The 23,704-nt window shown below is 39.8% G+C and overlaps 1 protein-coding gene across 2 annotated transcripts in view; it reads left to right on the forward strand.

Moving 5' to 3' along the window:
* The window catches only part of LOC126475438 (uncharacterized), a 111,800-nt gene that overhangs the window by 53,174 nt on the left and 34,922 nt on the right, over positions 1-23,704 (forward strand). For both annotated transcript variants that reach the window (XM_050103291.1, XM_050103290.1), the window contains exons 5-6: positions 12,751-12,961; positions 15,291-15,434. In XM_050103291.1, coding sequence (XP_049959248.1) covers positions 12,751-12,961; positions 15,291-15,434 — 355 coding nt within the window. The remainder of the gene's footprint in view (positions 1-12,750; positions 12,962-15,290; positions 15,435-23,704) is intronic.

Raw genomic sequence — 23,704 nt, forward strand, 5'->3', positions numbered from 1 at the left:
GTTTTCACAGTCCATCACTGGAAACAGAACGTAACACCTACCAAGCCTCGTAGTTGTGGAAGTTCCTAGCAGATAAAAATTGTGTGCGGGACGGGGTCTCAAATCGGAACATGTATCTTTGCAGACAGTTTCCTGACTGACTAAGCTATCCATGTGCAATGACTTGTGACTCACCTCGACAGCTTCAGTTCTCCGACTCTAACTGCTGTTTTCCATACCCTGTCTGCAGAAGCTCTGTTGTATACTTTTGTTGGACTAGCTATGGCACAGGAAGGGTACCGTGAAGAATGCATAGAACCAGCCTAGGGTTTGCTTTGCGCAAAGTTGTGTAGTACAAAATTGGTATGCAACTTGCAGATGCATACAATTTTATCTCTGTTTGGAAATTATTATGTACACTTAGTCGTATAGATCTGCTAGTTGGCTCATATACTTTTAGCAGGTGATATACCAACTACCGTCTCCAACTTGTTCTGTTTGTAGTACCACATACGTTATACAAATGCTCTTTCCCACTTTGTATTCTCCTGAACAGCGGCGATTCTAGAAGGCGGTCGGGGGGGGGGGGGAATGGAATACGCCTGATAAAAGGTGAGATGAGGTCCACCACCGACAAATTGGTAAAATTTGGTGTTGCTTAAAGTAGATTTTGGTAACTGTTTTGGAGTTCAGGGTAAAAACGTGTCTACAGAATGTGTGTGTCCAGGAAAATAATACGATTTGACCCAGCTGTCCGGCGACAAGTTTTTGGCTGGGGTCAGCAATATGAGTGTGGGTAGGCGTACCCAGCATATTTATCTTTCTTGATTATTGTAAGTGGTACTCCTACATTAATATACATCCAGTGTATATTAATGAATAATCAGACGCCCATTTTTAGTTAAATGATATTTTTTGGTTTAGATAGTAAGCTATTTGCTGCTCTTATTCCTTTGTTAAAATGTGTTTGAAATACATCGCAACCTATATTGCTACATAATTATAAAAAAAGATTGAACCTGTTGAAGTAATACATTCACTGATTTCTGAAGTAATTTTATCCAGTGTAATGTCGTACTCCATTGGAGGGGGGGGGGGGGGGCTATAGCCCCCGTAACCACCTCCCCTTGCCACTGCCCCTTCTCCTGAATAACTGTTTTTTTCCCCTCTGTTTTTCCTTTCTGTAATAACCTTTTTGTTATATTCTGTGCTCCTGTTAGTTTGCTTCGTTATGATTTCAGGAGACCATTTCCTGATCCTATGTTGCCTTGTCGAGTACTGAAGCTTGCTTGTTGCCTTCTTTAGTTTTGTATGGTTCACAAATATTACATATTTGACATACCACATTCCCATTCTGTTTTAAGTTTTTCTTATTTGACTTCCACAGAAAGATTATGTTTTAAAGAAATTTAACAAACCATTGTTCACATATTGGTAGGTGACTCATTCTGTCCCTGGTTGTCAGTGCAGGTAAGTACCAAAATTGGTTGTAGTTTGATAATAATTGATTGAGCTTTCATGTTTCAATTTGTGGTATATTTAAAGTGGTCGATTTTACAAGTATCCAGCTTTCGACAATGAACAGTTTGCTTCACCACTCGAAACATTAACTATTTCATAGTCACTTTTCTTTTCTTTCTCATGTCTGCCCAGTATAAATTTATATTTTGGACCAAAATCCCACAGACACTCTGATTTTTATGCTGCTGTCCATTAAAATTAAAACACCATGAAGACAGCATGCTTGTACTGTAAACCTTGATCAAAGCAGGAAATGTATCATTCGGAAATCTGCCCAAACCACACAAGTATTTCAACCCCAACACATTCAGTATACTTTTATAGGATAACTTTTTGTGTGAAGCAGAATGTGTCTTTACGTGGAAACAGAATCCAAATTATAAGACTTTATTAATAATTCATTGTGTAATGTGGAAAAGTGCTGATTCAGTACTATTACTTTACATTACTATTGTATTACAGAATACTTTAGTTAGACTTTTATTAATAATTCATTGTGTAATGTGGAAAAGTGCTGATACAGTACTATTACTTTACACTACTATTGTATTACAGAATACTTTAGTTAGACTCAACAATGAGATGACTTTTAACACAAAGATGTACAGCACTGACAGTGCTATTGAATGGCACAAATTTAAGAAAAGAGGTGCGACTATGTGGGTGTGGACATCAGTATGCACCGCTCTGTACAACAGCAAACAAGTTAGCACAATGTTGGTAAATCAAAGGAAATGGTTCATTCATGATTGCTCTGTTTATTGGCATTTCTCATTTTACATAATTATTGATGTATGCGGGCACACACTGCAACACTGTTGCACACCCGCGAATACTGCTGCAATCTGCACAGCTTAAGAGATGGGTGTTCTGTTAAACAGTGGTTTTACCCAGCAAGGTCAAGCATTCCAAAGAAATGAACTACCTGCATTATTTTCTGCCAGTTTCAACTAACTAGTAGAACTTTTAAGTGATAATATGATGTTGAAAGAAAAGCATGTTTCACTAACACTTAATGAAAAAAGTAAAGGAATTTAGGTGAGTGAGAGAAACAGACTCTCCATGCACGAAATTATGTTGCATTTCAAATAAGGTAAAACACAAATTTATCAGACATTTTGAAACAAGTATAAGATACTGGATCAATGGACAAAAGGGAAAAGCTGAATGAAAAAAAAGTAAAGTGGACAGGAAATGAAAATTTTAACAAGATAGTGTAAGAATGGTTCATAAGCACATGGGCAAAAAATTTACCTATGTCTGGCCACATATTGCCGAGTGAAGCTCTAAAAGTCACTAAATAGCTTGGAAATATGCAGCTTAAGACATACACAGGTTGGCTGGACAGTTTCAGAGCGAGGCACTACATCATGTAGAATGAAGTGTGGGGAAACCAAGGATGTGCAGGGCAGTGTAGCAACAGAATACAATACTGTACATCCTAATTGCAAATTATGACCCAAAAGATGTGTCCCGTGCCCATGAAACGGGACTGTTCTATCACGTACTGCCTTCAAAATGTCTAGCAATTAGAGCTGAAAAGTGCACTGACAGAAAAATGCCGAAGGAAAGACTCACTGTACTGCTGTGTGGAAACATGTTAGGTGAAATGGACAAGCCACTGGTGATTCGAAAGGTGACAAAACTATAGACATCAGTACACTTCCAGTCATGTGGTGAAGCAACAAAAAGGTGTGGGTGGTGAGTGGTCTTATGGAAGAATGGATGGGATCTTTAAATAAAAAAAAAGAAAAAGAAATTTCCAACTTCTCCTTTACCTAGACAATGGAATGTGCTACCTGAAAGTCAAAGGATCAAAAGTGAAATTGACTTGGTCCCTGCCAGTTTCAACCAACCTCGCACAACCCATGGATCAGGGGATTATTTACACATTCAAGTCCCATTATAGGTGATTATTGAGTGTTGAAGAAATCGAAAGTGCTTTTGCGCTTGCATGCTCAGTTTCTGTCCTGGGTGCAGTAAATGTGATTGGTTTGTCAGTAAGAGAAATGATGCCAGAAGCTTCAATAAAGTGAGATTGGAGGTCAAGAACAAGACACTTTTGTGGCCATCAAAGCTCGAGAAAATATGGCAGCAATGATGTCGCTGAGTTAATTAAAATACAAAACATTTCATGTAGTGCTGACGACTACCTTCAAAGCGTTGTCTTCCTGTCAACTCACTCGCATTTTACTTCACAACAGATTTAGCAGAAAGCTGCAACACAGATGATCAAGAAGAAAAGGAAGAATAAGAAGAAGAAGAGGTAGTGAAGCAAAATGATGTCCCTGGAAAAATTAATATGGTATGCCTGAAGAACCTATTGTGTGCATAAACGATATTATGCAATTTGTAGCACACACATTCTCCAAAGCTGTAGGAACTGTTGTATAGTGGAAGGGGAGGGGGAATTGAATAGGGAAGTCAAATATGTGTACCCCCTTGATTTGTGGCAATAAAAGTGAAATGTAAAGCAAATAAACACAGGAATAATATGTATGTACAACAACCATAAACAAATTTAGAGTAAAAATACAGAAATGGCATATTATTTATCAGTTAATGTAATTTCTAGTGTTCTGTTGTAGACTACACAGTAAACGAACATCTTACTGTGCGGGAGTGAAGAAGGTATGTAAATATATGCATAATTACCAATTTATGTTTTTGTGCATGATACTGGACATAATTTATGTGGCCTAGTGAGTTTTGTGTAATCCGGAAACTTGTCCAATTTGGAATATTATTTTAGTCCCAAGCAATTCTGTTCTTAGCAAATTGTACTGTGTATGCAAATCATTAGGATTTCAGTGCAACTGCATGAAGTAGATAGCAACAGTACTATGTACATTATGTATACAAAGAAAGTTTATGCAGTGGGTTTCTCATTCAGCAATCACATTTCAATGTTGTATGTTTTTGAGAAGATAGTGTTATGCCATGTGTAAGAAATAGAAACATCCACCAGCATATGTCAAAATTTGGCAGTGGCAGAATCATGGTCTGTTGAGACAGTGGTTTATGTTTCCACGATATTGCTGTTCGTATTAATTGAGTCCTATGACTGTACGTGAATGTGTAAGTGAAAGGTTCAGCAGTTCAATACTCAATGTTGTGCAGGATTTCAATAGCCCCACATGACTAGTGCCCAAGGAGATGAACGTATTTTTCGCTTACCCATGCAGGATCGTATAGCCCTATCATAAACCATGAATCAGGAAATGGGCTTGTTTACAACCAGACAAGATCAACACAGACAGTGTGACGCTATTTGGATCACCATGGCTTGTCAGCACAATCACCAATGTTGGTGGAACCACATCATCTTTCCGCATAAGAGCCAGCAGTGTGTACAGCTTTCCTGTTGTGATGCGGAACACATCACATTTATTGAATAAGAGTCCAATGCACAGAACAAATTCACCATTAATGTCAGTGGATACAGCAGTTTTGATGAATGTTTCCTTGTGTGAAAGCTTCAAAAAGAATTAATGTTACCAGATTCCATTTCTTATCATCAAATGGGCCCAGCATTTGGTGTGAGGGTATGAGATACCAATGAGAACATGCCGCTGTCACATCTGGTTCACATAACTGGTGTTAGAAAGCTGGCATTGCATTTCTGGTATGTTAAGACTGGTGGTTTTACCCTATCTTAGAGGTCTCCATGACACTATCTTCCAACAAGATACTGCAATACTGCATGTTGCCCATGCTGTTTCGACATATCTTGATACAGAGAGTGTTTGACTGTTGCCCTGGCCAGCATTTTCTCTTGATTTCTTACCCATTAAAAACAACTGATCACAGGTTACTAAGTGACTACCGTGCCATCATTCGCCAGCCATTCCTATCGATTAACTGTTAGCATATAGGTAAAGCAGCACTGAATAACGTACATTTGTGTGTCAACCGAGCTCAGTTCAACTCCATGCCCAGTCAGATTAGAACCATTGTTTTGTCAGAGATGGCAGCTGCATATACTTTATTTCACACCTTTTATGCCTCCAAGTCGTGTATATACTAGATCATGCATTCTTCCCTCCATAATGTGTACACACAAGAAGTCATTTGTTGTCATGCCTGGTTTTGCAATTTTAATGTTAAGCATTGTACAGATACTGTATATGTGGTGGGGTACAACAATACATAGAGAACACTATGCTTTTGTTGTAAATCCAGAAGTCTCATGGATGTTCTATTAAATCAGTTGTTATAGCTTAGCAGTTTACAGTCATTTCTATATTCCTGTCACTCTGTACCTCTTCTGTTTGATGAGTAGTGATTTATTCTCATATACATGTTATTTTGTAAGAAGTAAGTGTGGCTTGATCGATTAAAGATGACACTAGTTTAAGCAATCTCCCATTACTAGTGATAAAATGCAGATTACAGAATGCAGTGCAGATGGGAAAAAAATAGAAATCACATATAACATTTCTAACTTACCAAGCCCAAAAAATAAACAAAAAATGAGATCAGAAATCAGTGCTGTTTCATTTCTTGACAGCAATTGTTGCCTGTAAAGAATTATTTTCTCAAGGAGAGCCAGTAAACCAGCATATACACTAGTGAGTGCCTGGCAGGCTAAAAAAGGAGGGAGAAGATTAGTTTGTTGTTGTGGCTTGTATGAGTGGTGCTGCTATTGCATTGCAACTCTTGTGTCACAGTTACTGTATGTTAATATCTGTTTGATGAATGAAAATATCTGCATGGTTCTCAATGAAGTTATTTCCCTGATCTAATCTGTGCAACTTTTTTCTCTTGAGACTGACAATTCACTTACAAGGTTGCCATTCTGGAACTGCATGAAAATTCACTTAAAATGACACCACTGTGAGGTTATACAGAACATTAAAGAGGCTGGGAACAATTCAGATATCTGAGACCTTCTATGAAGGAAAGCACCATGTAGTTTTGTATAAGGGCTATTTTGAGGGTAACAATTCGTATTTGTACTTCAAATTGTATAAGGACCTTGCAAAATAGTAGTCTGAGATCACAGACTTTGTATATACCCTCACTGAGACCTTTGTAGAAAACATGAGTCAAGCCTTCCGTATCATATGTTATGGTTTGCCTCCCCTTTCTTCACTACAGGTTGATTCCTCTTGACCTTGATTATGTGGTATCTGCCCCTCTTTTCCAACAATCCCCAAGTTATCCCTCTTTATCTCCCTGAGTAAAGAACTGACATTTCCAAAAGCTAGATACTGTTTATTCTACTGTTAATTGTATGTATTAGTGATATTTAAAAAAAATTTACTTTATGAAGATAAATACAAGCCAGCCATTGTGTGTTGTTGTAATTTTAGAAAGTGTATGTTATGTCAGTAAAAGTATACAGACATTAATCTGAAATTGTAGTTAAAATATGTGCATTGGTCAGTTAGATATGGTGGTTGAAATATGTGCATTGGTCAGTTAGATATGGCAGTACCTATTAGATGTTTGATACATTATTCAGTTTTGTAACAGTCTCTGTTCTCTCTCTGCTACAATTGCAGTTTAAAAAAAGAAAGCTTTGTAGGAAATAGGTACTCATACTTAATGGTGGCCTACAAACTACAAATAGAGATAAGTTTCTTAACCTTCAGCCTTGCACCACTATCATTCCCAAATCGCTAACCTTACGACCGCCGAAAAAACAGCAGTTCATCATCTAAAACATGATGCTGACCTTATAATCCTACCTGCTGACAAAGGCTCCACCACTATTGTTTTGAACTGCTAGGATTATGTGGCAGAAGGACTCTGCCAGCTGTCAGACACATTCATCTACACCTACAAACCCTGTCACAGTGACCACATGCCAGAAATCCAGTCTCTCCTCAAATCCTTAGGCCCATCCGAGAACCTCTCCCCGGAATTCAACTCTCACCTGGAGTCCATACCTCTCCCCACCCCTACCACCCCCTACACTCCTTCGTTCAACGTGCTTCTTGAAGTCAAACCCAACTATCCAGGATGCCCCATTGTGGCTGCCACAACCTACCATCCTATATAAAAGATACCAGCCATTTCCTCCACTGACTCTCCATAGTTCGTCTTCCTTTACCACATGGTGCCCTGCTCATCACTATTGATGCCACCCCCATTTTACACTAACATACCTAATGCCCATGGCCTTGCTGCTATTGAACACAACCTTTCCCATTGCCTGGCATATTCCAAAACTACAGCCTCCTTCATAGTCGCCGTGACCAACTGTATACTCAACCTCAATTACTTCTCCTTTGAAGTCATCACCTACAAGGAAATCCAGGATATGGCTGTGGGCACCCACATGGCACCATCCTATGCCTACTTATTGATGGGGCATCATCTAGAGGAATCATTTTTGACCACCCAGGCTCCCAAACCCCTCACCTGGTTCAGATTCATTGATGACATCTTCTTGGTCTGGATCGAGTGGTGCACACACACTATCCACATTCCTCCAGAACCTCAACACTTTCTCCTCTATTTGTCTCACCTGGTCTTCCTCAACCCAACAAGCCACCTTCCTTGATGTTGACCTCCACCTCAAAGATGGCTACATATGAGTACCTCCATCCGTATCAAACCTCCCAACCACCAGCAATACCTCCACTTCGACACCTACCGTTCATTACAGGCCACATTCACTGACAGGTTTTTGACTTCCTCTTGTCGTGCCCTGAAATGAGGAATGTACTACCCACTATCCTTCCCACACCTCCCATAGTGGTATTCTGCTGCCCACCAAATGTACACAATATTCTGGTCCAGTCATACACAACCCCCATTCCCATCCCCTTGCCTCATGTCTCATATCCCTGTAATAGACCTAGATGCAAGACCTGTCCCATGCATCATCCCACCACCACCACCACCACCACCTACTCCATTCCAGTCACAAGCATCACCTGTCCCATCAAAGGCAGGCTACTTGTGAAACTAGTCATGTGATCTGCAAGTTAAGCTGCAACCACTGTGCTGCATTCTTCGTTGGTATGACAACTAACAAGCTGTCTGTCCACATGAATGGCAACTGACAAACTGTGACGAAGAAACAGCGCCACCATCCTGTTGCTGAGCATGGATCCTAACACTATGTTCTTCATTTAAATGACTGCTTCACACCCTGTGCCATCTGGGTCGTTCCCAACACCAGCTTTTCTGAATTGCTCAGGTGGGAACACTCCTTACAATATATCCTAAGTTCCCATAATCCTCCTGGCCCCAACCTTCATTATTGTCTTTTATCAACCTATCCCCTTAACCTGTTCCCATTCCAGCACTACACAGCCCTATATTCCACCAATGTGCCCATAGTCTTTTTGCCCTTTCTTTTCTGCTTCCCCCCCCCCCCCTTTCCCCCGCCCTCTGTCTAACCTCCCGACTACACTTAACTGCCCTACCCTCTTCCTACCCCGTCCCTGCCATCATGCGCTGCTGCTCACATTCTGGCCTCAGCAGCCAGAAACTGCAGTCGTGTGTGTGTGTGTGTGTGTGTGTGTGTGTGTGTGTGTGTGTGTGTGTGTGTGTGGTCTATTCTGATGAAGGCCTGTTTGGCCAAAAGCTTTGTTTGACTGTCTTTTTGTTGTGTCTGTCTGTGCCCCAGCAGCTCCACTATGTAGTGATTGGCAACTATCCTTTTCATAATATTGTAAAATAGAGATAGCATTAATTCGAGCCTTTTGATCTGGCATAAAGCGTACATTTAAGAACATATGGTAAAAATTCACTTCTATAACATGTCTATGCCCAGAATACCACTCCATTAACAACATATTTAAAAGAAAACAGCTCATTTAAATCTATATTCTTCGATTGAGCGAACTTATTCTCAGACTGCTCTTCAGTGGCAGTAAGTGGTGAAAGACTAGCATCGCTTGCTCTCAGAACTTCAGTATTTATCATATGAATATTGTACATCATATCACAATTAATGTAGCTTTTCATATTTGTATAATACTATAGTGTCTCTCCATACTGTAAACTGTGTAACATAGTGCCTATGACTTATTGGTTATGTATGGGTAAGATTCAGCTGCTTCACCATGGAACAAAAGCTTGCTTTTCTTGTGCAAACGAAAGTGCTGGCAGGTCGATAGACACACAAACACAAACATACACATGAAATTCAAGCTTTCGCAACAAACTGTTGCCTCATCAGGAAAGAGGGAAATACGAAAGGATGTGGGTTTTAAGGGAGAGGGTAAGGAGTCATTCCAATCCCGGGAGCGGAAAGACTTTCCTTAGGGGGAAAAAGGGGTATACACTCACGCACACGCGCGCACACACACACACACACACACACACACACACACACACACACACACATCCATCCGCACATACACAGCTGTGTATGTGCGGATGGATGTGTGTGCGCAAGTGTATACCCCTTTTTTCCCCCTAAGGTAAGTCTTTCCGCTCCCGGGATTGGAATGACTCCTTACCCTCTCCCTTAAAACCCACATCCTTTCGTCTTTCCCTCTCCTTCCCTCTTTCCTGATGAGGCAACAGTTTGTTGCGAAAGCTTGAATTTCATGTGTATGTTTGTGTGTCTATCGACCTGCCAGCACTTTCGTTTGGTAAGTCACATCATCTGTGTTTTTAGAGATATATATGTGTGTGTGTGTGTGTGTGTGAGAGAGAGAGAGAGAGAGAGAGAGAGAGAGAGAGAGAGAGAGAGAGAGAGAGCAATACTTGTTTGTTTGAAATATTTTTGCAGACATGTTTCACAGTGATTTTAATGATACAGCTTCACCAACAATTTATATTGTCTTATCTTCTTAAATGTGGTATCCTGTTGGAGTAATGCAGATTGACTGGCAAAACTGTTGACAGGAAGAAATAAAACAGACATTTTTTCTCACATGCAGAATGGAATTGTAAATTGTCATCTATCTTTTTACATCTTTTGTCTGTATCGCTTTTCAGAAAATATTAATCTTTGTGTTTTTTTTATAAATAAAAGTAAAAGGCCTGTATTTTTAGCTAATAGTTCTTATCAGATAATGTAACTAGTTGCTGATATTGACAGGCTAAATATGCCATAGTCTTATTTCCTTGTGAATGCAAGTGTAGTCTGCATGTTCCATGTAATAGATGCCATTGTACTCTTCAACAGTCTTGTCAGATGGTGTCCAAATACTTTTGGTTATATAATGTAGTAATACAGTGGAACTGCTATTTTACATTTTTTTTCGGTCCAGACTTAAAAACCACAAAACTGAGGAAAATGCAGAATTGAGGAAAATGTTAAAACCTCCCAAAATCTGAGCAAAAACACATGTAATTGGCATATATGATTAAAAATCGCAGTCATTTCCAATATATTGTATAAAATCTGTATAAGTGAAGTAAATTAAGAGTACATTACCATGTTTATACAATAATTTGTGATAATGAATTTCATTAGAGTGTAACAGCAAGTAAAAACTCGTCAAAAAACTGAGATTGGTATCTGGGTACAAGGTAATCGAGCTATTTTCTGACATGCTATGACCATAGATTATAAACCAAAACACGCATTTTTGAGAGATCTCTATCTTGTGCTCATCCAGAATTAGCAAATATTGATGAACAACATGAATTAAAACAAAAATATTGCAGCAGCTAAGCATAAATGCAGACATCTGCTTGGTGACAAAATTCGTCACCATTCCTGTTATTGTTTAATGCTTTTCTTATGAGCCGCACTTTAGGTACTTGCCACCGTCAAAATGTTATTTTAGGCTTGACGAGAGAAACAGAGACATGAAAAAAATGAGTTTACTTCCCAAATTGACGTTACAAGCTTATTAGAAGTCAGATCAATGAATTTCTGCACAATGTGTGAAGTGTAAATTTGGAAGACAGCTCAGCACTGGAGTTTTACTTCATGCTCTCAGTGCTGCCAATCTTTACTGTCTACAGTGTGTGGTGCAAAGTACATATGTGAGTAGTCTATGTAATTCTTGGAACTGTAGAGATTAAATTAGATTAGATTCAGTTTTTGTTCCATAGACCCAAGAAATGAGATTATTCTCGTGGATGTGGAACATGTCAGATAGTATAACATAAAAACATAAAATGTTTGAATCGAATGCTTACTACCCTTATCATTTGTCAGGAGACTGTCGAAATAGATGTATACAATGCGGTAAACTGGAGCAGCTAATATTTACAGAATTAACACGCTGTCAGAATGAAAGATTGTTATGCACTATTAATAAATTTACCATACACAAAATACCTAATCTTGACTGTTGTGTCAGATTTGAACACAGAAGTTTTCAAAATGTGCTTCTCCGCCATAGCTATCATGTGCACAAAAAGTGTATTTTCAGCACTTCACAGAATGCCTTCGCTCCTGTCTGCACTCCCATCATTAAAGGGCCACTACCCTTCTGCACACATCCAGCAGGCAAGCTCATTTTACGTTAGTGCGGTGTGATGCCTGCACTGGCTGTTGGGTGACTTAACAAGTCGCCAGCCAGTAAATGTTCACTATCCGAAAATGGTCAATGTTTCCTTGATTATGACCAAGCATATTCTTTGAGACTCAATTTTTGAGTTTAAAAGGATGACGATTTATATTGTTGCTGAATACAGTAAATTGGAAATACTTGCCAAAAGATGAGACTGGCGCAAGGAAAGATGACAGCTGGTCCCCTTTGTCACGCATTGGCTGGATATGCAATACTTCGTGCTCTGGAACACTTTTTGCCAACTGCCTTGTTTTTCCATTGCTGCTGCAATCTAGCAGTAGTTGTATCCTAATTGCATGGTGAAGCAAAACATTGCAAGTTGTGTTGGCAATACCAATTGTGGATTACGTCAGCATTTCCTCTCTCACATGTCCCCTCTCTGCAATGACCTAAAATATTCCCTCAACTCCACCACCACCTGTGGAGCAAACTGTCGGTCTGTTATCAGTAGGAAGAAAACGGGATGAAGTAAAGTGAGGCGTCAAGTAAGAACTTCGAATTGAGATAAACATTACTAGGAAGAAACGTAAAATCGGGGAATTTTTAGCACTGCTCTTATGGATTTTTCATAAGGGCTACGAATTTATGATGTAGAATTGCAAAAAACGTAAAATCGGAAAATGTAAAATAGAAGTTCCACTTTAGTGTGATGAAACAAATAGCATTTAATTGACTTGTCATTGAGTGTGTCGGCCTTATGTATTTCTGTGTACTTTAATGACACCGAATAAGGCTGTTGTAGATTGTAATCATTGTAATAGATTTTCTTATTTCCTCTGCATTGACTACAAAACTGAATTTTAATTTTCAGGGATTTTATTAGAACATTAGCACATTTCAACAAACCTCTTATAGCAGGTGTTAATGGTGCAGCAGTTGGTTTAGGTGTAACAATGCTACCTTTTTTCGACATGGTGATTGCAAGTGATAAAGCAACATTCTACACACCATATGCTAAACTTGGACAAGTACCTGAGGGTGGAGCCACAATGACATTCCAATACATGTTTGGAAATTGTTTGGTAAGTAACAGTTAACTCACTTTAAGATTATTTTCATACTTTGTCTGTTAGTAGTGAGTGACTGGTCACTTTTCTGCAGAAGTGTAAAAATTTTCTTCTCTTGAAATGTATTACTGAATAGCAGAATAAGAATGTTTGTCCCTTCACAATGACTGTGCTGACCTAATAAAATAAAAGCTTTTCCCAACATTATAGAGAAGGTTTCTTGGCAATGTTTAGTCTATTACTGTATACATGCACTCAGTTTTTGACAATATAATGTAATTAAATAGATAAAAAAATCTACTCACTAAGTGGCAGCAGAACAAACACATCCTGTTGACAGGATGCATGGCCCAAAATCTAGCCTCCCACATTAAAGATACCGACCACTTCCTTCACTGATTCTTCATCATGTCCACCCATTTACCTCCTGTATCCCTACTAATCACAGTTGACAACACTTCTTCACTGTTGACACCTCTTCCTTGTACCCTCATGATGATGGTCTTGCCGCTGTTGAACCTCTCCCAACATCCTACAGACTCTAAACCCACTAACTCATTCCTCATACACCTTATTAATTTATTCTAACAAACAATTACTTATCCTTTGGAGGAAAGATACACAAACGAATCTGACACAGCCATGGGCACCTGCATGGCACCTTCTTACGCCAACCTGTCTATGGGCCATCTAGAGGAAGTCTCCCACAACACAAACCCCTGGTCTGGTTCAGGTCCATTCATGATATCTTCATGATCTTGACCCAGGGCCAGGACATCCTATCTTCGTTCCTTCAGAACCACAACACTTCTCTCCCATACAGTTCATTTGGGCCTGCTCAACCGAGCGTGCAACCTTCCTGGACATTGACCTCCTCTTCTCTGATGGCTCCATCCATACCTCTGTCCACATTAAACCCACCAACTGCCAACGGTACCTGCATTTCGACAGCTGTCATCCCCTCCACACAAAAAAATCTGCCCCTTACAGGCTTGCCACATGGGAATGGTGTATCAGCAGGGACGGGAGCTTACTTGCTTAGTACGCTGCAAATCTCTCAAAAGCCTTCAAAGACAGACACTATCCCTGAGACCCAGCCCACAGACAGATTCCCCATGCCATATTCCCACACTACAATCCTCCCACCGCCCCCAAGAACCAGCTACAGAGGAATGACCCCATCACCACCCAATGCTACCATGGGCTGGAATAACTACCACATCCTTCAGGGCTTTGACTATTTATCATCATGCCCTGAAATTAGGGACATACATCCCAAGATCTTTCCCACCCTTCCACTCCACCAGAGGTTGGGCAGCCTGTGAAAGCATCCATGTCATATACTAGCTCTGCTGCAATCATTGCACACCTTTTTATGTTGGTATGACCATTAACCACCTGGGCACCATACAGGATGAATGGGCACCACCAAACTGTGACCAAGAGCAAAGTGAACCAAACTATGCCAAAACAAACAGGTGTACATAACAAAATAGATTTCAAGGGCTGATTCACAACCTGGGCCATCTGGACTCTCCAATCCACTACCAGTTTTTCTGAACTTTGCAGATCCATTCTCCACTCCCATAATCTTCCTGGCCTCAGTCTATGACAACCTACTGTCCCTACACCTCCACTCAACTGTTCCTGCCCCCTCTGTCCAGTCACCTCCTTACAAGTCACCTCCTCGCTCCCACATTGTTTGCTGCTCTGTGCCACTGCATTAAGGGGTCTTTTCCCTGTCTCTGCTCCTATCCTTTCTGCTCCCTATGTTTTCCCCTTCCTCTCCCTTACCCATAGCCTCCTGACACTGCATCTGGCAGCCCTGTATGCCGCCTCTAGTCTCTCCTGCAAGCTTCACCCGGCAGCGCTGATTCCTCTTTCCCCACTCGTACCCTGCTATACTTCCCCTTTTTTCTCCCTGCCCTGGATTTTTGCTCATATTCAATGTGTTTCTGCTGCAGTCTGGCCGAAGTACCCAGAGGTAGCGGTGGCGTGTATGAGGTGTGGTTGCTTGTATGAATGTAAATGTGTTTCTCTTTTCTGAAGATTGCTTTGGCCGAAAGCTTACATGTAAACAGTCTTTTCATCGTGCATGTCTGCAACTCAGGGTGTCATCTTTATGGTGAGTAGCAATCTGTCCTGCTCATAATGTTGTTGTTATTCCTACCTTGACTTCCTATTGGTTAATTTTATCATGCAGCAACACTGATACCGATCTGGTATCCCCTTGCCACACACACACACACACACACACACACACACACACACACACACACACACACACACACAGTTTCTAAGGGCAGGAATCCAGTTTCCAATGCTATCTCATAAATTTTTTCAGACAAGTGAGCTGCTGTTTGGGTGTCGCAGAATAACAGCCAGTGAAGCTTTGCACTTTGGCCTGGTGACACGCATTTTATGGCCTGATCGTTTCCAAGAGGAGCTGATTCCTATTGTTCGCGGGGTTTCAGCTCAATCAACCCAGGTAATTTTTGGTACATCAGTGCCAGGTGTTGCAAATTTAATCGATCTTAACAAAAGGATATTGCCTTTGTTAAGTATCTATTGTTAAATGAAATTGCAAGATAGTGTTTCTTCATGATTTTAGCAACTCGTCTGAGCATCAGTGTTCTATATGGCTCGTGCAATCTTTTAAATTTTTTTCAGTCACTCTTGATGCCATCTTCATTCTGAGACTAACAGGGAAAGTACCACAGCTTGAATGGCTAAAACTGAATAAAAATAATTTTAAAATGAGGCGTTACTGTTCTACGACCTGTGAAGATCATTTATCTATAAAACTTTGCATTTGTGCACAATCAATGATTGCAGGTTAGCTAATCTAAAGACTACAGAATCACAAGTCACTGAAGATACAATACAGAGTAACAGACAGTTATGGCCAACAGGTTCACAAAAGTCATAAAGTCTTGAAAAAAAGTTAAACTGTATGTCAAAATTTGCAGTACTTACAGTCACATTTCTCAAAATAGAAATTGCTGTGTTGTCATATGTTCATCCCTTATTGTTGTCAAATTGCAAATGTGGAATTTCAGACAAGTGATTAAAGTGCAGAGGAATGGAAAGGCTCATGGCAAAGATCTGGAAAATGTGGTTGCTTCGTCTTTTGATATTGAATATCCGCAGTGCCAGTACAGCAAATATGATGTAGCATGTTCACTGTTGTCTTCATCATACTGTTCTGTTCCATTGTATTTTAATCACTACACTGAAACTCCACATTTAACCTTCCATGATGAATAAGGGAAAAATGTAGGACAACACGCGAACTTCTGTTTTGGAAAACATACCTTTAGCTGAATAATACCCTCTTTATAACTCTTGTGAATCTGTTGGTCATATTTGGCTGCTAAATCGTTTTGTTTCTCCAGCAATTTGTGGTTCTGTATGTTTTAGATTAGTTAATTTTCAAACATCATTTGTTTACAAATGCAGATTTTTACACATAAATGTTTTTACTTGAAATGAAATTTAAAGTCCTTTTCATTCAGCTTCAGCTGCAGTATTTTCTTTCTTATTTTCGCTGGAGATGAATAGTCAGCATTCGATAACTGTATAATTAAATTTAATGGTCAAAATCACTAATTCTCTAACACATGTTGATCCAAATATCAGGTACACAGTACATTGTAAATAAGTTCTAAGAGACTAAAGAAGAGAGAGATAACACACATGCATAACAAAGGTAGCACAACAGGTGCATAAAATACCTGATCAAGAAAATTTCTCTTCAACAGGACCTTGGTACAAATATCAGACTATTGGTTGTAGATGAAAAATTTGTTTTTATTAGGAGTTGTGGAAGTGTACCTGACAGTGACACCAAGAAAGAAGTACATCTACACATTTGAAACATTTAGATCCAATCATTCACCAAAAAATTAAGAGGTTAAGGGGAAGGAAATGAATGGCATAGAAAATGGCATCTGCATAGGATAGTTTAGGGAATCATTTGGAAACCATGAATAACTGGTCTTTTGTATGAATACCCCTCTCTGGAAATAATATTCAGTGCCTTAACCATTATACCACCTCGGTTGGTGAACACTGTAAAGAGTGATCAAAAATTTGACATAAGCACTACGTACATCATGTTAGTTATGTAGAACCACTAATCAGACAGTAAATGACTTTCATTGAGAATGGTTATTGTCCATAACAAATTATCAAGTCTCCAAAGAAATTCCTTGTGTGAAAATCTCCATTCACTTTGCAGATCAATCCTTCTATGTGATTAATTCAGCATCTATGAGAAGTTAAGTATTTTCAAGTTTTTGAAAAATGCTGTATTGGATTCTTTATTCTGTGTTAATGATGAGGTTTTATCTTATGGAACAGACATGTAGTAAAAGATGATTCAAATATTTGGTTGCGCAGTGGTTTGGCACTACATTGAAATTTTTATATAACACAGTCATCACAAAATAGTGGCATAGAACTGCTAATGATGTAAGATGAAAGCCCCCTCCCCCCCTCCTCTCTCTCTCTCTCTCTCTCTCTCTCTCTCTCTCTCTCTCTCTCTCCCTCTCTCTCTCTCTCACACACACACACACACACACACACACACACACACACACAGTATTCCTTTTAGAATGGCATTTTACTAATTCTTGTGGAGTGAGATTTAATTTGTAGAGAGCTTGACACATCACTCCCATCCTGCTACTTACCAGAAAATTAGTGCAGTTAGTTGAATAGTTGAGGAACACTATTAAGAAAATATTGAGAACCGGCATTTGAAGTTGACTGCAGGACGATTCTGTTGCCTCCAACATACATTGCTTGTAAGGATCATGAAGATAAGATATGAGAAATCAGGGCTCATTTTGGGCTCATACGGAGGCATATAGATAGTCATTTTTTCCTTGTTGTATTTGTGAGTGGAACAGGAAAGGAAATGGCTAGTAGTGGTACAGGGTACCCTCTGCTAGGTGCCGTAAGGTGAACTGCAAAGAATTGATGTAGGTGTGGATGTAGGTAGTAAGTAGAAGTGGTCTTGTAATGTAGAAATCGTGTGCTGTACTTCAGAGTGGAGAATTTGATAGCTTAGAAAAAGAGGACGAATTTTTCAGCTATGCTGTACATACCATTTGGCGTACTATGTGCCTCTGATTTCTGTATTATAATCCCATCAAAGACCTTCTGTGTTGAAGAAGGCACTTACCATACTTCACAACTGAGTATTTTTATTCAGCTGAAGTTGTTACAAAGACCTTAGTTTGCATGATATAGTAGTAGTTTGTAATGTGTTAAAAAAGCATATTTTTTATCTTTCCAGAAGTTGAATTACAGCGTAGAAATAATTTCCTAACACAGATATACTTAATGTGTATTTAAAGTGATTTTTATTTTCTATTTTAGCTTTAATACATACAACTTGTGCTCAAATATTTACTTGTTTAACAACAAAAACAATCACTTATTGATAAAATTATGTAATTGTATAGATAAAAATATACTCGTTGAGTGGCGGAAGAACACACACATAAGACTATTGTGGCTGGAAACCTTTCGGAGCCGGTGGCTCCACCTACAGGCAGAGGGGTTGAAGAGAAAGGAAGAATGGCGAAGGAAAAGAACTGGAGAGGCCTAGCAAAAGGAGTAGATTTTGGGAAAGTCACCCGGAACCCAATGTATCCCGTCTCCTCCCTGAAGAAGACACTATTAGTTCTGAAAACTAGATAGTGTCAGTTTTATGTGCATCTACTAGCAGTTTTATACATTTTGTTGCCTCAAAGCAAACAATGACCAACAATTCCCTCTCATAATTCATTAGTTTTATTGGTCAAATTTTACTTTGATACAAACAAGTAAATCAAAGATCTAATCACCAAGTGGCAGCAGAATACACACGTAAAAGACTGTTGTGATTGGCAAGCTTTCAGTGCCAGTGGATCCTTCTTCAGGCAGAAGGTTGAAGGGGAAGGAAGAAGGGTGAAGGAAAAGGACAAGAGAGGTCTAGGAAAAGGGGTAGAGTTTGGGAAAGTTGCCCAGAACTGCGGGTCAGGGGAAACTTACCATACGGGATGAGAATGAAAGACTGATTGTTGGGGACTGCATCGGACGAACAGATTTGAAAACCTGAGAGCTTAAAGGTGGAAGACAAGATAATATGCAAGACAGAGATTACTACTAAAACATCATGTATGAGTTAATAAGCGTAGGAAGCTAAGTGCATTGTACATAACAGCCCAGATCACGTAAGAAACCATCCTTACGGCAGAACAGGCAACCGTAAAAATAGTTTTCCCATCGGTCAACAGATGTCGCAGGCGACGCTACAATGCTAACTGACCTGTCCATGTCACGGAATTGGCAACGCTGTATCTTCGGTGACGTGAATTAGGCTGATTTGTGTTCGGCTAGAGCGCTGCGCGCGAAATGCATTCGTCACACAGCTGACTGTAGCTCATGATCGACTGTGGTTTTTCCCGAGTTTTCAATCGAAGAATGTAGATTAGCTCCTGTAATTCTACAAACCAAGTTTATTTCTACTGTAGGGATACTTCTCACAATCATATGGGAAATGAAATAAATGAAAAGTAACACACAAACATTTCTCACGAGTTACTGTTGAAATGAAGACTGTATTGCAGTCACATAGGTTTTACACTCTCCTTCCATGCCTTCTATTTCCTCTTTGTTATACAGCTCTTCTGATACTGATTATGGTGGTAAAAAAGATCTCCATGTGCAGGTTAACACTATAAAGCTTTCAAAATCTTCTCAACGTCTTTGAAATATGATCAGTTAGTTTACTGACAAACTGCACTGAGCAGTGGGTTTCGCGTCCTGACATTACCGACAGAATTATTTATTTTGCATAGAGTATGTATAGGGATTATGTGAGTTATAACGGCAATATATTTTTTACATTGAGACTGTAAATAAGTTTAAGAAACAGATTTTGATTTCTTTCTAAGTATTTCTGTAAGTGTTCTTAAGTATAATCACATTTTGCATTTGATTACTCTTAGTTGTAAACAAATATAATTTCATGTACGCACTTAACAACGATAACTTCGAAAAAAAATAAAGGAAGGGGTGCCACGTTATATCAGAATATAAGTTCGACAAAATTTAGATGGGATCGAATGCTTAGGGCTCTTTATTAATTCTTACTCGTAACTAACTCATTGATTTACCTGGATTTAAAATCCACTTCCGTAACCTTTCTTTATCTTTGACGGGAAATCTGAACATTTTTAGTTCAGGATTTGTTCGTCTATTCCTTCCACAGTTGATATATTCGCAGGCACTCGGCATTACGACTCAATCCACTAACACCGGTATGTCAGAAATAGCTGTACTTCTCAGATGCCAAACGGTGGAAAGCTGCACGTGTTCGGACGATGTTGTCACATATTTCACAGAACAGAGTGCCATCTAGTGGTTGGTGCCACAAGTAAGGGTGTGACGCTGTCACTGTCTGGTGGCCGTTCCCTGACAAGGGTTGCCTGCTAGACCAAGCGATCGGGCAATCTGTTTCTTACGTGATCTGGGATAACAGAGACAGGAGGGGGCAGTGAAAAGTAGACGGGAAGGACAATGACTTCGGCCCCTGTTTCACCACAAGTGCCACCTGGATTCTTCCCCCAGACACCAGTTTCTCAGAACTCCCCAGGTGGGAACTACCACTACAACATGTCCTTGGTTTTGCTACCCACCTGGCCTTAATTTACGTTAATTTCTTCCGTCTCAGCTATTCTCCACTGTAACTGCTCTTTGCTTCACTCTATTTTAGTTTTCTACATCTTTCATTGTCTTTCTCATATATTTTTCACTGCCCCCTCCCATCTCTGTTATGTTCAATGCACTTAGCTTCCTACGCTTATTAACTCGTACATGATGTTGTAGTGGTAATCTCTGTCTTGCATATTATCCTGTCTTCCACCTTTAAGCTCTCAGGTTTTCAAATCTTGTCCAATGCAGTCCCCAACAATCAGTCTTTCATTCTCATCCCGTATGGTAAGTTTCCCCTGACCCCAGTTCTGGGCAACTTTCCCAAAATCTACCCCTTTTCCTAGACCTCTCTAGTCCTTTTCCTTCATCCTTCTTCCTTCCCCTTCAACCTTCTGCCTGAAGAAGGATCCACTGGCACTGAAAGCTTGCCAATCACAACAGTCTTTTACGTGTGTGTTCTGCTGCCACTTGGTGATTAGATCTTTGATTTACTTGTTTGTATCAAAGTAAAATTTGACCAATAAAACTAATGAATTATGAGAGGGAATTGTTGGTCATTGTTTGCTTTGAGGCAACAAAATGTATAAAACTACGAGGGCCGTTCAGAAAGTAACCTCCGGTTGATTTAAAAAAATACACCAAGTTAAATAAAAATATTTTAATATATACATCTTACAACTACATCTTTGCACTATTTTTCTACATAGTCTCCATAGCGATTGAGGCACTTATCGTATCTCTTCACAAGCTTTGAAATTCCTTCTGCATAAAAATCACCCGCTTGTGCCTGGAGCCAGCCTGTGACCGCATCTTTGAGCTCTTCGTCGTCATCAAACCGCTGTGACCCGAGCCATTTCTTCAAATGCATGAAGAGGTGATAATCACTTGGCGCCAGGTCTGGGCTGTAAGGTGGATGGTTGATAACGTCCCACTTGAAGGACTCAAGAAGGGCCGTTGTTCTGCGAGCAGAGTGAGGACGGGCGTTATCGTGCAAAAAAACGATACCGGAAGTCAGCATACCACGGCGTTTGTTCTGTATAGCCCGTCGTAACTTTTTTATTGTTTCACAGTACACGTCTTGATTAATGGTCGTACCACGTTCCATGAATTCAACCAACAACACCCCTTTGGCATCCCAAAACACCGTTGCCATCAGTTTTCTGGCAGAAAAATCTTGCGAGGCTTTTCTTGGTTTGGTAGGCGAATTTGAATGTGCCCACATCTTTGATTGTTCTTTTGTCTCAGGGTTCACGTACTTAATCCAGGATTCGTCACCGGTCACGATTCTGTTTCACAATGGTTCTCCTTCGTCCTCATAACGTGACAGAAAGTCTAATGCAGAGGCCATTCTTTGAGTTTTGTGGTGGTCGGTAAGAATTTTGGGCACCCATCGTGCACAGAACTTACGGTAACCCAATCTTGCTGTCACTATCTCGTACAAGAGAGTCTTAGAAATCTGTGGAAAACCAGTAGACAACTCTGACATTGAGAAACGTCGATTTTCACGAACTTTTGCATCAACTGTCTGAACGAGTTCGTCAGTCACCAATGATGGTCTACCACTCCTCTCTTCATCATGAACGTTTTCTCGTCCACTTTTAAATAAACGTACCCATTCACGGACAACTCCTTCACTCATAACTCTTGGTCCGTACACGGCACAAAGCTCACGATGAATAGCTGCTGCAGAATATCCTTTGGCTGTAAAAAAACCTTATGACAGCACGCACTTCACATTTGGCGGGGTTTTCTATTGCAGCACACATTTCAAACTGCCACAAAAACTAAACTAGCGCAGGTACGACGTTCACTCGACCACTGCTTGATGCCGACTGACCTGTTGAGTGCGTGAACGCACAGATGGCGTCGCTACTCCCCCCACAACCCGCACTGTGACCAATCGGAGGTTACTTTCTGAACCGCCCTCGTATTAGTAGATGCACATAAAACTGACACTATCTAGTTTTCAGAACTAATAGTGTCTTCTTCAGGGAGGAGAAGGGAACAGTACAAAGGAAGGGCAGGCCACACATACCGCTATATGAGAGAAACCCACTTGTAGTGATGAGCGTAGATGAGGATCTTTGCCCTTCCCTCTTCATCACTACCTAAGGGTTCCTCTCGTCCTGGGATCTAAGTTACCAGGTCTTCATTTTTAAGCTTCTCCAACTCCGTAAGGAAGGAAGTACTAATTCCGAAAGCAAGATATTAATGCTGCCTTTACTTTCATAGGTTTGTGTTGTCAGTACTACACATTTTGTGTTGTGAAGGTAAATAATAGCTAGGAAATCTCTCTCATAATAATTTACTTGTTTCTCTGCAGTGTCACTTCTCAAATGGCAGAAGTCAGTTTTAATTCATGTTGAAATTATAATGTCATTGTCTTACTATTATGATCAGATTAAATATTGTGAGTCTGTTTCCCATTTGCGTAAATGGCATATATTATAATTACATTCTTTTTTGCAATTGATGTTCATGTCCAGTTGTCCCATAGTGGTATTCCTTATGTCATGAATTACTTAAAATATGCAAAGAAGGCTAACATTAATGAAACTACCAAAACTTGAGCAATCTGTCACGTTATCTACAGTTTATGGGCAATACTTTACTAAGACAAATATTTAAAGAACACAGAGTTGCAGATAGCTGCTTGAAGCTAGTAAATTAATTCATAATTTTCCTAAATTTGCTGCGGAATATACCAGAAAAGGATTTTTGCTACTCACCATGTAGTGGAGATGCTCAGTCCCAGATGGGCACAGCAAAAACAATGTCAGCAAGTACACTTTTGGCCAAAAATGCCTTCATTGGAATTAGACAATATACACATGCTCACAGTCACAACTCACGCACACAATCACAGTCTTTGGGCTACCGAGGCCATCTTGCATTTTCAAATGTTTGGTTATGCAGAATATAACAGTAGAGATGTGAGTGTTTGCTGTATACTTGATTCGTTGCATTGGCTCTACACTCTACTGTTGTCCACTGATAGGAACTAACTCTCCAGTGACATAAGGCTATTGCATCCATAAAATCTTCAATTTT

Source organism: Schistocerca serialis, chromosome 4 (genome assembly GCF_023864345.2).
Source record: "Schistocerca serialis cubense isolate TAMUIC-IGC-003099 chromosome 4, iqSchSeri2.2, whole genome shotgun sequence".
Lineage (NCBI taxonomy): Eukaryota > Metazoa > Arthropoda > Insecta > Orthoptera > Acrididae > Schistocerca > Schistocerca serialis.